This window comes from Nelusetta ayraudi, unplaced genomic scaffold (genome assembly GCF_046127955.1).
Source record: "Nelusetta ayraudi isolate G7.1 ecotype Tasmania unplaced genomic scaffold, CSIRO-AGI_Nayr_v1 ptg000073l, whole genome shotgun sequence".
Taxonomy (NCBI): Eukaryota; Metazoa; Chordata; class Actinopteri; order Tetraodontiformes; family Monacanthidae; genus Nelusetta; species Nelusetta ayraudi.
Window position 1 is genome coordinate 307,501 of NW_027466123.1, and position 17,500 is coordinate 325,000.

The window sequence follows — 17,500 nt, forward strand, 5'->3', positions numbered from 1 at the left end:
GCAGTGCAGAAGGCCTCAGACTCAGACTCGGACTCAGTGAAGCTGCAGGCGGAGCAGCAGCAGCAGGGGGAGCAGGTGGACGGTAGTGCTGGTGCTGGCGGCGGAGGGAGACCAATGCACCCCCTGCTGGCCCGCTCCCTGTCCTGCAGGACGCGGCGCAGCAGCCAGGCCTCCTCCGTCTTCAGCTTCAGGCTCCGGCCAATCGGTAGCGGCGGCCAATCAGAGGGCGAGGCGGCCGACGACGAGTTCAGTGTGCCCGGGGACGTCCTGGAAGAAGCGGGAGGAGGGGCGGCCACCAGAGGCGGGGTCCGGACCTACAGCGGCAGCACCTTCAGCGGCCTGGTGGTGGCCAAGCGGAGACCCAGCACCTACAGCACCACCAGTAGGAGCTCGCAGGTACTGCAGCAGTGTGTGTAGTAGTAGTAGCCTTCCCGTAGCTTTTAATGCTAAGAAAAGTGATGAAAGCAAGCTAGCAAGCCTACTGTAAAACTCACTGTGTGTGTGTGTGTGTGTGTGTGTGTGTGTGTGTGTGTGCGTGCGTGCTCGCAGGTGTTCTACCCCACTCTGAACGTCAACGGGAAGCTGTTTGTCACCGTGGAGCAGAACGGGGTTTCCCCCCCACCGCTGCAGGGGCAGCCGCCCGCCTGCACTATGGAGAAGGTCAAGGAGGAGAGTGTGAGTACCCCTGTGTGTGTGTGTGTGTGTGTGTGTGTGTGTGTGTGTGTGTGTGTGAGGGTGGAAACACTCAGACATGGCAGTTATGAATCAGCTCTTTGCATAACTGCTCTCTGATCTCATGGACCCAAAGTCACACACACACACACACACACACACACACACACACACACACACACACACACACACACACACACACACATTCTTGTTTATCAGGGCATTGGGGACAGTGGACATAGAAGTGTCTGCTGGGGACCACCCAGACATACAGTGGTCCCTCGTTTATCACAGGGGTTACATTCTAAATTTTAACCCCAAGTATGCGATATCTGACCAGTGGTCAGCTTTATTTATTACTATTATTTTACAATGATTCTATATGTTTTAAGGCTGTAAAACCCCTCACCACACACTCACATTTCAAATTCAAACTTTATTTATATAGCACTTTTTTTTTTAGTATGATGGCATTATGGGATGAATCCACACATTCCAGTACACACACACACACACTACTGAAGTGTTCTTCCTTTGCACACACAAACACACACACACACACACCCAGTGAGTTTTAGCATAGCTAGCTAGCTGCTTCCATGCCAGATTTGTTTTTAATTAAAGCTAAGGGGACGCTATGGAAACACCTCCTTCAGCTTTAATTCTAAGCTAATAGAAGGTGCTAAGCTAACAGAACAACTTTTAGCTGACCGTTAAAGCTAAGGGAGTTGCCTCCATAGCCTTACCTTAGCTTTTAATGCTAAGAAAAGTTATGAAAATCAGGCTGTAAAACCCCTCACCACACACTCACATTTCAAATTCAAACTTTATTTATATAGCACTTTTTTTTTAGTATGATGGCATTATGGGATGAATCCACACATTCCAGTACACACACACACACACACACACACTACTGAAGTGTTCTTCCTCTGCACACACAAACACACACATACACACACACACAGTGAGTTTTAGCATAGCTAGCTAGCTGCTTCCATGCCAGATTTGTTTTTAATTAAAGCTAAGGGGACGCTATGGAAACACCTCCTTTAGCTTTAAGACTAAGCTAATAGAAGGTGCTAAGCTAACAGAACAACTTTTAGCTGACCGTTAAAGCTAAGGGAGTTGCCTCCATAGCCTTACCTTAGCTTTTAATGCTAAGAAAAGTTATGAAAATCAGCTAGCAAACCTACTTTAAAACTCACTGTGTGTGTGTGTGTGTGTGTGTGTGTGTGTGTGTGTGTGTGTGTGTGTGTGTGTGCGCGCGCGTGCTCGCAGGTGTTCTACCCCGCTCTGGAACACCTCTTTTAGCTTTAAGACTAAGCTAATAGAAGGTGCTAAGCTAACAGAACACATACACACACAATCAGTGCGTTGCGGTTGCTTCGCTGCCGGAACAACAGTGTGGTCAGAGCCTTGCGATGTGATTGGCTGGGAGCCGCGTTTGGAGGGTTGGGCGGAACAGCGGAGCTGTCAATCAACAGGGGGGGAGGAGGAGGAGGCAGGACTCCCTGACCTCTGACCTTTGAGTGAAACTTGGGAGAAGAGAATCTTTTCGCTGGCAGTCGTTGTGGACTTGCCGTTGTCGACACTCACACACACACACACACACACACACACACACACACACACGCGGAGGCGCAGCTCCGCCAGCTGCCACCGGGGGACCCACTTTATTTCGAAACTCTTGGTCCGTCTCCGCGCGGCAGAAGGTCAAAGGTCATCGGCAGCCTGGAGGTGTTCAGTCACCTGGATGCCCCTCCCCCCCCGACTGCTGTTAGATAAGGAGAAGTTAGTCGGAGTTGCTGCTCCTCGGAGGACAAGCGGGAGGAGTTTGATAGGAAGATGAAAGATGACGGAAGGAGGAGGAGTGGAAGGAAGGAATGAAGGAGGACAGCGAGGAATGACGAAAGGAAAGAAGGAAAGAAAGAAGGATGAGAGGAAGGAAGAGATGAAGAAAGGAAGGAAGGAGGGGGGGAGGAAGGAAGGAGGAAAGGAAGAGGAAGGGATGAAGGATGAGGGGAAGGGAGTGAGGAGGAGAGGAAGGAAGGAAGGAAGAAAGGAGGAAAGTTAGAAGGAAGGAAGGGAAGAAGGAGTGAAGAAAGTAAGGAAGCAGGGAAGGGGGTGAAGAAGGGAGGACAAATGGGACAAAGGGAGGAAGGATGGGAGGGAGGAAGGAGGGATGGAAAAAGGCGGGAAGAAGGTAGAGGTATGGAAGAAAGGGAGGAAGGAGGTAAGGACAGAGGGGAGGAAGGAGGGAGGGGCGGGAGAGGAGGGAAGGAGGAAGGAGGAGAGGAAGGGTGGAGGGTAGGAAGTCCTCCAAACCTGCGGCTTCTTCTTCTTCTTCTTCTTCTTCTTCTTCTTCTTCTTGTGGACTTTGAATGAAGCAGCGTCCTCTGAGATTCCCGTCTTGAAGATGTGGTGACTCACTGTCACAGCTGCTGCTGCTGCTGCTCCCCCCCAGCGGCTCCCCCTGCAGGCGCTGCGTGGGAGTGCAGTTCACCTCCACGCCTGCTGGGGTCCTCGTCTGAGTGGGAGGACAAAGCAGACCCAGCCGCCACTGTGCGTGTGTGTGCGTGTGTGTGTGTGTGTGTGTGTGTGTGTGTCTCCCTGGTGCTTCCCTGTCCAGACAGACAGGAAGTGGGCGTCGCCGTGGGCGGTGACCTTCAGGCCTGTGCGTCACGTCCGATTGGAGAAAAAGTCTGTGTGTGAGTGTGTGCGTGTGTGTGTGTGTGTGTGTGCGTGATTGGTTTTGCAGACACAACAGTATTTTTTTACGTGAGTGTGACGATGTTTTAAGTCAGCTTCCGCTGTTTCTGTTAGCTTAGCACCTCCTATTAGCTCAAAAAACGTAGAAGCTGCTAGCAAGCTACTCTAAAACTCACTTTGTGTTTTTGTGCTTCTCCTGTTAGCTTAGCACCTTCCATTAGCTTAGCATCAAAGCTAAGGGGGGGGGGGTCGTGGAAACAGCTAGCAGGCTACGCTGAAAGTGTGTGTGTGAGTGTGTGTCGTTTTAGGTCAGCTTCTCCGGTTAGCTTCTGTTAGCTTCGCACCTTCTATTGGCTCAGTATCAAAGCTAGCCCTGACGCAAAGAAAGGGTGCTGGAAGCAGCTAGCATACTACTACTAAGAGTCACTGTGTGTGTGTGTGTGTGTGTGTGTGTGTGTGTGTGTGTGTGTGCGCGCGTGTGTTGTATCATCACACCCATCACAGCTTCAAGTCTGGAGAACTTTATTGATTGATACTTGAGCTGCAGGCGCGAGACGCTCCCTCCCTCCTCTCATCTGTCTTCCCCCCCCCCCGCAGGTGCCCACCTCCACCACGGAGCTCAGCTCCATGCTGCTGCCCCCCCAGCGCCGCCCCCCCTCCTCCTCCTCCTTCTCCACCAATCAGGGCTCGGAGCAGCGCCGGGGGCGGGCCTTCAGTGCCGCCAGCTACCTGAGCGACGCCATGGAGGGTGAGATGCGCACACAAACACACACACGTCCGCTGTGTCTCAATTCAGGGTCTGCATCCTTGAAGGACGCATTTTGACAGGAAGTTGCGCGAAGGCTCCTCCCAATTCCCGAGGGTGCTTAGGACGCTCAAAATGCGTACTCGTTTCAGCCGATTCCAAGGATGCACCGCTACTATCCTTCGCGCACTTATGTATCCCATGATGCTTTGCGTGCGGCTGCAAAGCATCGTGGGATCCTGGGAAGTCAGCTTAAATTAGCAGCATGTACTGGTTAAGACACGACGTATAAATTTGAATATTGAAGTTTCACATAAAGTATCCAGTTTTTAACGTAGGATTTTACTTATTTGATCATCCAACGGCATCGTTAGATGGCGAACCAATGGTTAGCTTGATACTATAAAAACGTCACTTCCGGGGTTGGCCAGCCGGAGGGAACAGCGGTGACGAAACGAGGAAATACGCCGAAGGCTAGACCGTCCCGAGGGAGGCGGGGTTTGGTCCGTCCTTCTAGGCTGGGAACGCTTCCTTCAGACGGAGGACACTCGGTCTCAAGGGTGCAGAACCTGAATTGAGACACAGCAACTGTCTTCTTGTCTCCTCCCTCCTTCCTCCCCCACCCCTTCCCCCCTCACCTCCTCCCACTCACCCCTCCCTCCTTCCTCCCGCCCCCCCAACTCTCGTCCACCTCCTCTTCTCCACCCCCGCCCCCCCCCGGCCACCACAGAGCTGGAGGTGGCCCAGAAGAAGTGCCCCCCCTGCTGGTATTCCTTTGCCCAGCGCTGCCTGGTGTGGCAGTGCTCCCCCTGGTGGCTGCGGGTGAAGGTGCTGGTGAGGACGGTGGTGATGGACCCCTTCCTGGACCTGGCCATCACCATCTGCATCGTGCTCAACACGCTCTTCATGGCCATGGAGCACTACCCCATGACCGACGACTTCAACGGCATGCTGAGCGTTGGGAACCTGGTAGGAACCTCTGCAGGGAAACCTTGACTCAGCTGTAGAACCTTCACCCAGCAGGAGAACCTGAGTAGAACCTTGACTCAGTAGTAGAACCTTCACCCAGCAGGGGAACCTGAGAAGAATCTTAGTAGAACCTTGACTCAGCTGTGGAACCTTCACCCAGGAGGGGAACCTGAGTAGAACCTTAATTAAGCAGCAGAACCTTGACCCAACAGGAGAAGTTTGACTCGACAGTGGAACCTTAATTAAGCAGCAGAACCTCGACTCTGAAGAACTTTGACTCAGCAGCAGAACTTTGACCCAAGCTGTGTGGTCGTGCAGTTTTGAGCCGGTGTGGTTGTGCGATTGTGTAGTTGCGTAGCTGTGTGTGGTTGTGTAGTCTTGTGTTTGTGTGATTGTGTGGTTGTGTCGTCGCGTGATCGTGGAGTTGCGTAGTTGCGCGGCTGCGTGATTGTGTAGTTGTGTCGTCGTGTGAGTTCTATTCTGGTGGCAGAGCAGTCGACCTCCAGCAGCCTGCGGCTGATTGGTGGTTGTTTGTTGTTGCATGCTGATTGGTTCAGCCTGGGGGGGCTCACACACACACACACACACACACACACACACACACACACACACACACACACACACACACCTGCTGCTGTCAGGTTAGCTTAGCTTAGCGCGGCGCTCTGGGACAGCCATGCTAATCCCTCCTAAAAGTGGAAAGGTTTTCAGTGGGCGGAGCCTGAAGGAGCATCCTGTGTGTGTGTGTGTGTGTGTGTGTGTGTGTGTGTGCATATATATATATACACACATACATATATATATATATATATATGTGTATAACATACACATATGAATATATATTCAGATATTAGCATCAATGCATCCATAGGAGGAAGAGGATGAGGAGGAAGGGGGAGGAGGAAGAGGGAGGAGAAGGAGGAAGAGGAGAAAAAGAAAGGAGGTGGAATGGGGAGGAGGAAGGAGGAGGGTGGAGGTGAGGAAGAGGAGGAGGAGGAGGTGAGGAAGAGGAGGGGGAAGAGGAGGAGGAGGTGCGGAAGAGGAGGGGGAAGAGGAGGAGGTGAGGAAGAGGAGAGGGAAGCGGAGGAGGAGTGGGGGAGAAGGAGGAAAAGGAGGGGAAGAGGAGGAGAAGGAGGAGGAGGAACAAGTGGAGAAAAAGAAAGGAGGGGGAAGGAGGTGAGGAAGAGGAGGAGGTGAGGAATAGGAGAGGGAAGAGGAGGAGTGGGGGTGAAGGAGGAGTGGGGGAGAAGGAGGAAAAGGAGGGGGAAGAGGAGAAGGAGGAGGAGTGGGGGTGAAGGAGGAAAAGGAGGAGGAGGAGGAGCATTGAGTTCCTCAGCGGTCACAAATCCTCCAAATCCCCCCAGATGTTTACATAGCATTTAGCTAGCATTAGCCTCTCTGTCACACTGCCTGTTACGTAAGGCCTGGTCTGTGTGTGTGTGTGTGTGTGTGTGTGTGTGTGTGTGTGTGTGTGTGTGTGTGTGTGTGTGTGTGTGTGTGTGTGTGTGTGTGTGAATCGATGTGCACTGATGCTGCTGCTGCTGGTTGTTGTTGTTGTTGTTTGGGTTTCACCTGTCAATATTTCCATATGCGTGGAAAAAAAGAAGAAGTCCTGCAGGACGCATACCGTTTAGTGTTTAGTGCACACACACACACACACACACACACACACACACACACACACAGAGTGAGAGTGTGTTAAGGTTTGGAGCCACTCCAGCGACTCTGAGCCGCTTGGATGTCAGCTGAGGCCGCTTTCCTCCTCAGACTCAGACACACACACACACACGTATTTCCGTTTACCTTCCCTTTGAGGACAGTGGACGCAGAAGTCACACACACACACACACACACACACAGACACACTTGGCTAGCTAGCGAGAAAGCTAGCTGCTAAATGGCTAGCAGCTAATGGGACTAGTAAACATCCAAATGTTCAACTTCAACCCCCCACCCCTTTAGCCTTCATTGCCCAAGTGCCTCTGAGCAAGGACCAGTGTGTGTGTGTGTGTGTGTGTGTGTGTGTGTGTGTGTGTGTGTGTGCGTGTGTGTGTGTGCGTGCGCGTGCGCGTGCGCGTGTGTCTGAGTGGTCACCAGCAGGCACATGTACATCCACTGTCTTCAAAGGGAAGGTAAACGGGAATACGTGTGTGTGTGTGTTTGTGTGTGTGCACGCGCGTGTGTGTCTGTCCTGGTTGTGACAAAAGCAATCATGTGTCTCTCATTCTTAGACACACACACACTCAGTCAGTCCGTGTCATCCTCCCTCTGCTGATGCTGCTGTAATGAGCAAGAGCGGATGTAGCATCAGCTGTTTGAGAGCCACACACACACACACACACACACACACACACACACACACACACACACACACACACACACACACTTCGCCAGTGAATCAGAGACTTCGTCGAACTTGAAGCCTCACTTCAAACACACTCATACACACACACACACACACACACAACTGTTGGTGAAGAGCAGCAGGTCTGCCTGCGTTACACACACACACACACACACACACACACACAGCAGCACTGATTACTGCCCCCTGCTGGCCCCGGAGGACTCGTGTGTGTCATCAGCAGACACGATGAATAGTGATGGATAAAACACAACAACCTGACTCCCCCCAACCCCCAAGTCATTTGTGTGTGTGTGTGTGTGTGTGTGTGTGTGTGTGTGTGTGTGTCTCGAGTGTGTGTGGCTCCTGAGTTATTTTTTTCTGAAGTAGTCGCACAGACACGCTCTATTAAACCTCAGAAGTCCCTTTTTTTTGGTGGGTTTGGGTTACCACACACACACACACACACACACACAGACAGGCGTGTGTCACGTAGCCGGTGTCACATCGAGGATTCGCAGAACAACAAGCAGAGCGGGGGGGGTGCTGCCTTGGGCACACACACACACACCACACACGCACGCACACACACCATGTATGTTGACCAGTGGGGTTAGATGTGCTGATTCTGAAACACGTTTTACATGTTTTTTGTTGGGAACTTTGATCTTCTTCACTGGGTGTGTGTGCGTGTGTGCGTGTGTGTGTGTGTGTGTGTGTGTGTGTGTGTGTGTGTGTGTGTGTGTGTGGGTTCTTTTGGTTCCGCTTCCTCTGTTAGCTTTTGTTAGCTTAGCACTTTTCTTTTAGCTGAAACGCTCAGAAAGGTTATGGACACAGCTAGCAATCTATGCTAAAAGTCACTGTGTGTGTGTGTGTGTGTGTGTGTGTGTGCGTGTAATATGTTAGCTTAGCACCTTCTTTTAGCTTAGCATTAAGACCAAGGGACCTGCTTCCATAGCTTTAACTTGGCTTTAATGCTTAGAAAGGTTAAAAAACAAAGGTCGTGGAAGCAGCTAGCAAGCTATGCTAAATGTCACTGTGTGTGTGTGTGTGTGTGTGTGTGTGTGTGTGTGTGTGTGTGTGTGTGTGTGTGTGTTATGCTAGCTTAGCACCTTCTTTTAGCATTAAGGCCAAGGGACCTGCTCCCACAGCTTTAACTTGATGCTTAGAAACGTTAAAAATGCTAAAACTCACCCTCTCTCTCTCTCCCTCTCTCCCGCTCTCTCTCTCCCTCTCTCTCCCTCCCTCTCTCTGTACCTCCCCCAGGTGTTCTCAGGCATCTTCACGGCCGAGATGCTGCTGAAGATCGTGGCGCTGGACCCCTACCACTACTTCCAGACGGGCTGGAACATCTTTGACAGCGTCATCGTGTGCCTCAGCCTGATGGAGCTGGGCCTGTCGGACGTGGAGGGGCTGAGCGTGCTGCGCTCCTTCAGACTGGTGGGACTCACGCCCTCACCGTCCTGTAAACGCACTAAACACCTGTGTTAACTTTGGTGTTGGAGGACAAAACTTCCTGCTTGCTTCCTCTGTGTGTGCCTGCACGCGCGTGCGTGCGCGCGCACACACACACACACACACACACACACACACACACACACACACACTCAGTCCTGGAGGCTGATGTCCTGGCGTGTCAGTGTCTCTCAGTGTCTCCTCCTCCACTCCTCCTCCTCCCTCCTTCCTCCTTCCCCCTGCTCTTCGTTTTCCTCCTCTTCCTCTCCTCTTCCTTCTCTTCTTTCTTCTCCTTCTCCTCCTCCTCCTCCTCCCTCCTTCCTCCGTCCCCCTGCTCTTCTTTTTCCTCCTCTTCCTCTCCTCTTCCTTCTCTTCTTTCTCCTCCTCTTCCTCTCCTCCTCCTTCTCTTCCTATTCCTCCTCCTCCTCCTCCACCACTTCAGTGCAAAGCATGCTGGGTAGCCTCTAGCTTGACACTAATTGCTGTAGTGGCTTCTCTCTTGTTGCTGTTTTGTTGTTGTTGTTGTTTTCTTTTTACCCAGAATGCCCCTGGTCTGCCAGCCTCTCTAACCTGCTGTGTGTCTCTCTCTCTCTCTCTCCCAGCTGAGGGTCTTCAAGCTGGCGAGGTCCTGGCCAACACTCAACACGCTGATCAAGATCATTGGGAACTCCATGGGGGCTCTGGGGAACCTCACGCTGGTCCTGGCCATCATCGTCTTCATCTTCGCCGTGGTCGGCATGCAGCTCTTCGGCAAGAACTACCAGGTGTGGCTGGGAGGCAGCCTGCAAGCTAGCTAGCTTGCCATCCAGCTAGCTAGCTAGCTAGCACAACCTTTCTAAGCTTCAAAGTTCAGTTCGAAGCTGTAGAAGTAGCTGTGAGGAGGGAGGAGGCGAGGAGACAAGAAGGGAGGAAGTTAGGAGAAGTTAGGAGACGAGGTAGTGAAGAGGGTGTATTTGAGGAGGTGAGGAAATGAGGAGGGAAGAGATGAGGAGGGAGGAGGTGAGGAGAGGAGGACGTGAGGAGTTGAGGAGGGAGGAAGCGAAGAGACAAGGAGGGAGGAAGTTAGGAGACGAGGTGGTGAAGAGGCTGTATTTGAGGAGGTGAGGAGAGGAGGAGAGGAGGAGGTGAGGAAATGAGGAGGGAAGAGATGAGGAGATGAGTAGGGAGGAGGTGAGGAGACGAGGACGTGAGGAGTTGAGGAGGGAGGGAACGAGGAGACAAAGAGGGAGGAGGTTAGGAGACGAGGTGGTGAAGAGGCTGTATTTGAGGAGGCGAGGAGGTGAGGAAATGAGGAGGGAAGAGATGAGGAGGGAGGAGTTGAGGAGGGAGGAAGCGAGGAGACAAGGAGGGAGGAGGTTAGGAGACGAGGTAGTGAAGAGGGTGTATTTGAGGAGAGGAGGAGGTGAGGAAATGAGGAGGGAAGAGATGAGGAGATGAGTAGGGAGGAGGTGAGGAGAGGAGGACGTGAGGAGTTGAGGAGGGAGGGAGCGAGGAGACAAGGAGGGAGGAGGTTAGGAGACAAGGTAGTGAAGAGGATGTATTTGAGGAGGTAAGGAGACGAGGAGAGGAGGAGGTGAGGAAATGAGGGGGGAAGAGATGAGGAGGTGAGGAGTTGAGGAGGGAGGAAGCGAGGGGACAAGGAGGGAGGAGGTTAGGAGACAAGGTGGTGAATAGGGTGTGAATAGAGAATAGGTCTCTATTCACCCTATTCAGATGAGGAGGCGAGGAGGGAGGTGGTTAGGAGACGAGGTGGTGAAGAGAGTGTGTTTGAGGAGGAGAGGAGACGAGGAGGGAGGAGGTGAGGAGAGGAGGAGGTGAGGAAATGAGGAGGGAAGGAGGACGGAGGTGAGGAGGGAGGAGGAAGGATGAGTTGAGGAGGGCTTTGTCGACTGAGGAGGTTTTTCTCACATATTTCCTTCCTCTCCCGTCCTTCCTTCTTTCCCTCCTTCTTTCCTCCCCTCCCTCCTTCCTCATCTCTTCCCTCCTCGTCTCCTCATTTTCTCCCTCCTCATCTCCTCCCTCTTCTTCTCCCCACCACCTCGTCTCCTCACCTCCTCCCTCCATGTCTCCTCACTCCCTCCTTGTCTCCTCACTCCCTCCTCGTCTCCTCCCTCCTTACCTCCTCGTCTCCTCCCTCCTCGCCTCCTCGTCTCCTCACTTCCTCCCTCTTCTTCTCCTCTCTCCTCTCTCCTCCCTCCTCCCCTGGCGGTGTGATTGTGCTGATTGGAGCAGCTGACCTGACTCTCTCTCCCTGCTGCTCTCTGCTGCCCCCTGCAGGACTGTGTGTGCAGGATCTCCAGGGACTGCTCGCTGCCCCGCTGGCACATGACCGACTTCTTCCACTCGTTCCTCATCGTCTTCCGGGTGCTGTGCGGCGAGTGGATCGAGACCATGTGGGACTGCATGGAGGTGGCGGGCCAGCCGCTCTGCCTCCTGGTCTTCATGCTGGTCATGGTCATCGGCAACCTGGTGGTGAGTCACCCCTGACCTCTGACCCCTCATCTCTGGGAGGGGGGGCAGTAGGTTCTGCCCACCCTTGTTAGGCTCCGCCCACCCTGGACTCACTTTAGTTAGGCTCCGCCCACCCCAGGCTCAACCTAGTTAGGCTCCACCCACCCTTGTTAGGCTCCGCCCACCCTGGACTCACTTTAGTTAAGCTCTGCCCACCCGGGCTATGCTCCACCCACCCTGGACTCACTGTTGTTAGGCTCCACCCACCCTGGTAAGGCTCCGCCCACCCTAGGCTCACACTGGCGAGGCTCTGCCCACCCTGGACTCACTGTAGTTAAGCTCCGCCCACTCGGGCTAGACTTCGCCCACCCGGGCTATGCCCCACTCACCCTGGACGCACTGTAGTTAGACTCCACCCACCCTGGTAAGGCTCCGCCCACCCTAGGCTCAACCTGCTTAGCTCCGCCCACCCTGGGCTCACACTGGTGAGGCTCCGCCCACCCTGGACTCACTTCAGTTAAGCTCCGCCCACCCGAGCCATGTTCCACCCACCCTGGTTCGGCTCCGCCCACCCGGGCTATGCTCCACCCACCCTGGCTAGACTCCACCCACCCAGGACCCACTGTGTTGGGCAGAAAGAGAGGAAAGAAAGACGAGCAGCCAGAGTGGTTTTGTGTGTGTGTGTCACCGTCAGTCACTCACTCACACACACACACACACACACACACACTGTCAACAGCCCCTTATTCTTCTGTCAGTGTCAGGAACTGTATCTCCCCCTGCAGAGAGTAACACTGACATGTGTGTGCGTGTGTGTGCGTGTGTGTGAGTGTGTGTGTGTGTGTGTGAGTGTGTGTGCACGTGTGTGAGTGTGTGTGTGTGTGTGTGTGTGTGTGTGTGTGATAAGCATCCCTGCTCCCTTCCTGCAGATAAATGGAGAGGTGGGAATTACCTCTTATCTCACGCACACACACACACACACACGCACACGCACACGCACGCACACCCACATGGACATACAAGTGTTTGTGTTCGTGTGTGCGTGTGTGTTTGTGTGAGTTGATGTTCAGTTTCTTGCATCTTTTATGACTAATGAGCCAACTGAATGTGTTTTGCTGAGGAGGCTCCACCTGCAGAGCACCTGCTGACTCCTCCTCCTCCTCCTCCTCCTCCTCCTCCTCCTCCCCTTCCTCCTCTTCTCCCTTTGTCCTCCTCTTTATTCTTCTCTTCCTCCTCCTCCTCCCTCCTCCTCCTCTACTCTCCCTACTCTTCTCCTTTCCCCCTCCTCCCCCTTCTCTTCCTCCTCCTCCTCCCTCTCTCCTCCTCCCCCACCTCCTCGTCCTCCTTCTCCTCTTATCCTCTCCTCCTCCTCCCCCTGCTCCCTTCCCTTTCTTCCTCTTCTTCTTCCTCCTCATCTTCTCCTCCTCTTCCTCTTCCTCCTCCTCCTCTTCCTCCTCCTCTTTCTCCTCCTCCTCTCCCTCCTCCTCCTCCTCCTCTTCCTCCTCTCCCTCCTCCTCCTTCTCCTCCTCTTCCTCCTCCTCCTCCTCCTCCTTCCTGCTCCTCCTCTCCCTCCTCCTCCTCCTCTCCCTCCTCTTCCTCCTGCTCTTCCTGCTCTTCCTCCTCTCCCTCCTCCTCCTCCTCTTCCTCCTCCTCTCCCTCCTCCTCCTCCTCCTCTCCCTCCTCTTCCTCCTGCTCTTCCTACTCCTCCTCTTCTCCCTCCTCCTCTCCCTCCTCTTCCTCCTGCTCTTCCTCCTCCTCCTCCTCTCCCTCCTCTTCCTCCTCCTCTCCCTCCTCCTCCTCCTCCTCCTCTACTCTCCCTACTCTTCTCCTTTCCCCCTCCTCCCCCTTCTCCTGTCCTCCTCCACTTTATTCTTCTCTTCCTCCTCCTCCTCTTCCTCCTCCTCCTCCTACCCTTCCTGCTCCTCCTCTTCCTCTTCCTGCTCCTCTCCCTCCTCCTCCTCCTCCTCCTCCTCTTCACCTGCTCTTCCTGCTCCTCCTCCTCTTCCTCCTCTCCCTCCTCTTCCTCCTCCTCTCCCTCCTCCTCCTCCTCCCTCTACCTGGAGTGTTTTGCTCTCTCTGAGTGTATTTTTCCCATGAGCCTTTGCTCTGGTGGGTGGAGGGTGGAGCTCCAACACAGCAGATCAGGTTACAGTGCCTATGGATGAGGCGGTCCGTCGCTCCCACACACACACACACACACACACACACACACACACACACACACACGCGCACGCGCGCTCTCTATAAATGCGTACTGTCCCTTTAAGTGGGCAGACAGGAAGTGAGCGCTAGCAGACGCATCGGAGAAGCTGCAAGGTCATTGGTCGGTCGGAGCTGTCCGCCGTGTTTAGCCAATCAACGCCATTGATCCATCAGTCTTTCGGCCAATCAGACGCCGGCGTTTTCCAGAGCGGCGACGATCACTTACACAAACATACACACACCAGCTGTGATCGATGCACACACACACACACACAGTATTGACCCACTGACCTCTTGACCTCTTACACAACCCCACACTGGAAGCTGTTTCTGGTCCTAGTTTACTTTGTTACGCAACCGTGTGTGTGTGTGTGCGTGTGTGTGTGTGTGTGTGTGTGTGTGTGTGTGTGTGTGTGTGTGTGTGTGTGTGTGTGTGCCAGCCAGTCCTGCCAAAGTGCCTCTGAGCAAGAGAACAGAAACAGCTGCTACCTGATCCACCTGACCCACACACACGTTGTCACACACACACACACACACACACACACACACACACACACACACACACAGTTGTAGTTAAGGAGAATCTGAGCGGCTCTTCAGCCACAGCTGATCAATTATCAACAGTGTCAGGCATTATTCATCGCACACAGAGCGATCCACCCTGACACTGCTCTTCCCCTTGTGTGTGTGTGTGTGTGGACAGCCCACTCTGACTGACTGTGTTGTTTTGTGTGTCAGTGGAGGAGACCAGAGCGCCAGTTGTCTCCTTGGCTAACACTAATTAGCGCTGGACGGCTCGCGCCAGCCTCCCGTCATGTTTCCCAGCTGTGACGTGCCTCCTTTCCCCCCCCTCTCTCCTCCTTTTCCTTCTCTCCCCCCTTCTCTTCCTCTTCCTCCCCCTTCCTCCTCCTCCTTCTTCTCCTCTCCCTCCTCTTCTTCCTCGTCTTCCTCCCCTTCCCCCTCTCCTCCTCCTCCTTTCCTCTTCTTCATCCTCATCTTCCTCCTCTTCCTCTTTCTCCTCTTCATCCTCATCTTCCTCCTCTTCCTCCCCCCCTCTACTCCTCCTCTACCTCCTCCGCCCCCTCTTGTCCTCCGCCTCCTTCTGCTCCCCCTGCCCCTCCTCCTCCCGCTCCTCCTCCTTTCCTCTTCCTCCTCATCTTCCTCCTCTTCCTCCTCTTCCTCTCCTCCTCTACCTCCTCCTCCCCTTCCCCTCTCCTCTCCCTCCTCCGCCCCCTCTCATCCTCCGCCTCCTTCTGCTCCCCCTGCCCCTCTTCCTCCCGCTCCTCCTCCTTTCCTCTTCTTCATCCTCATCCTCCTCTTCCTCTCCTCTACCTCCTTCGCCCCTTCTCTCCTCCTTTTCGCTCTCTCCCCCCTTCTCTTCCTCTTCCTCCCCCTTTCTCCTCCTCCTTCTTCTCCTCTCCCTCTTCTTCTTCCTCGTCCTCCTCCCCTTCCCCCCTCCTACCCCTCTCCTCCTCCTCCTCCTCCTCCTCCCTTTCCTCCTCCTTTCCTCTTCTTCATCCTCATCTTCCTCCTCCTCTTCATCCTCCTCCTCCTCTTCCTCTCCTCCTCTACCTCCTCCTCCCCTTCCCCTCTCCTCTACCTCCTCCGCCCCTTTCCTCCTCTTCCCTTTCCTCTTCCTCCTCTTCCTCCTCTTCCTCTCCTCCTCTTTCTCCTCCTCTACCTCCTCCTCCCCTTCCCCCCTCCTACCCCTCTCCTCCTCCTCCTCCTCCTCCTCCCTTTCCTCCTCCTTTCCTCTTCTTCATCCTCCTCCTCCTCTTCCTCTCCTCCTCTACCTCCTCCTCCCCTTCCCCTCTCCTCTACCTCCTCCGCCCCTTTCCTCCTCCTCCCTTTCCTCTTCCTCTTCCTCCTCTTCCTCCTCTTTCTCCTCCTCTACCTCCTCCTCCCCTTCCCCTCTCCTCTACCTCCTCCGCCCCCTCTCGTCCTCCTCCTCCTTCTGCTCCCCCTGCCCCTCCTCCTCCCGCTCCTCCTCCAGCTCCTCAACCTCTTCCTGGCCCTGCTCCTCAGCAGCTTCAGCTCAGACAACCTGTCTGCTCCAGATGAGGACGGTGAGATGAACAACCTCCAGGTGGCCATCCACAGGATAACCAGAGGCCTGGCCTGGTGCCGCAGACAGGTGACCGGGGTTTTCACCTCCTCATCACCTCCTCCTGCTCCTTCTCCTCCCTCACCTCCTCCTCCTCCTGGTGTCTTCTGCAGGTCGTGGACTTCTTCAACGGGAACCTGAAGCGGCGCCGTCAGAAGAGGAAGGAGGCCCAGGCAATGATGAAGCTCAAGAGGCTCAGCAGCATCCACACCGAGGCCAACGGAGCCGTCATCGGTGGGCCACTGGGGACCAGGAGGAACTAGTATAGACCAGGGTGCACAAGTGTAGAACAGGGTGGACTATACCAGTCCACCCTGTTCTATACCAATCTGCCCTGATGTGACCTTGGACCAAGGTGCACCAGGAGGGACTAGTATAGATCAGGGCGGACTAGTGTGGACCAGGGTGGACTAGTATAGACCGGGCCGGACTAGTGTAAACCAGGACAGACCAGGGTGGACTAGTGTAGACCAGTGTGGACCAGAGTTGTACTAGTATGGACCAGGGTGGACTAGTGTAAACCAGGACAGACTAATGTGCACCAGGGTGGACTACTGTAGACCAGGACGGAATAGTTTGGACCAGGGTGGACTAGTATAGACCAGGGAGGACCTGTATGGACGAGTGAAGACCACACTTTAGACTACTGTGGACCAGGGTGGACTAGTGTAGTCCAGGGGGGACTAGTGTAGACCATGTGGGACTAATATAGACCAGTGTGGACCAGGGTCTACTAGTATGGACCAGGGAGGACAAGTATAAAGCAGGGTGGACTAATACAGAATGGGGACTAGTATGGACCAGTCTGGACCAGGGTGGACTAGTACAGACCATAGTGGACTCATATGGACTACTGTGGACCAGGGTGTTTCCATAGCCTCCCCTTAACTTTTATGCTAAGAAAGATTACAGACGCTGCTAGAAAGCTACACTTCAACTCACAGTGTGTGTGTGTGTGTGTGTGTGTGTGTGTGTGTGTGTGTGTGTGTGTGTGTGTGTGTGTGTGTGTGTGTGTGTGTGTGTGTGTGTGTGTGCTCGCTCCCAGGGCGCCACATGGAGAAGTACGTGGTGCCGGAGGACGACAGCTATGTCACCAACCCCAACCTCACCATCAGCGTCCCCATCGCCCCGGGGGAGTCGGACGTGGAGTTCCCCGAGGAAGATGAGGAGGAGGAAGACGAGGAGGAGGAGGAGGGGGAGGAGGAGCAGAGCCAGGCCTCCGAGGAGGAGGTGGAAGGGGAGGAGGGGGAGGGGATGGAAGAGGTGAGAGCCTCTCACACACACACATACACACACACACCTGAGGTTGTCTCTCACAACCTCAGGTGTGTGTGTGAGGCAGCCAATCTAGGTCACTGTGTGTGTGTGTGTGTGTGTGTGTGTGTGTGTGTGTGTGTGTTTGGGAGGTCCCCAGCAGCCAATTCGATGTCCACTGTCCCCAATGGGCAGATAAACGAGAATGTGTGTGTATGTGTTTGTGTGTCCTCAGCTGTTTCAAACTTAAACTCCGCCCCCTTTTCTCTCACGAAAAAAAATGGAAACACACACACACACACTGCCTGTGCGACCTTTGACGCTGAAAGGCTTTCTTTGCCTGGAGGGGGCGGGGCTTATGAGCCGGCATTCTGTGATGTCACAAGTGCAGGAACGTCTTGAAAGTAACACACGCACACGCACACACACTTCCACGTCCATTGTCCACAACGGGCAGATAAACGAGAATGTGTGTGTGTGTGTGTGTTGTTCACTTGTTTGCTTTCGCATCTCGTTGCTTCTAACATGAAGTGACAGATTTGTGCCGTGTGTGCCTTCTTCTGTGTGTGTGTGTGTGTGTGTGTGTGTGTGT

At 54.1% G+C, this 17,500-nt stretch overlaps 1 protein-coding gene across 1 annotated transcript in view; it reads left to right on the forward strand.

Annotated features, from left to right (window-relative positions):
- The window catches only part of scn5lab (sodium channel, voltage gated, type V-like, alpha b), a 79,183-nt gene that overhangs the window by 37,582 nt on the left and 24,101 nt on the right, over positions 1–17,500 (forward strand). Inside the window, exons 12-21 of the mRNA XM_076043132.1 lie at positions 1–396; positions 550–675; positions 3,982–4,132; positions 4,860–5,098; positions 8,709–8,882; positions 9,500–9,661; positions 11,175–11,369; positions 15,544–15,684; positions 15,768–15,888; positions 16,700–16,884. The exon at positions 1–396 is cut by the window's left edge and continues 9 nt beyond it. Coding sequence (XP_075899247.1) covers positions 1–396; positions 550–675; positions 3,982–4,132; positions 4,860–5,098; positions 8,709–8,882; positions 9,500–9,661; positions 11,175–11,369; positions 15,544–15,684; positions 15,768–15,888; positions 16,700–16,884 — 1,890 coding nt within the window. The remainder of the gene's footprint in view (positions 397–549; positions 676–3,981; positions 4,133–4,859; positions 5,099–8,708; positions 8,883–9,499; positions 9,662–11,174; positions 11,370–15,543; positions 15,685–15,767; positions 15,889–16,699; positions 16,885–17,500) is intronic.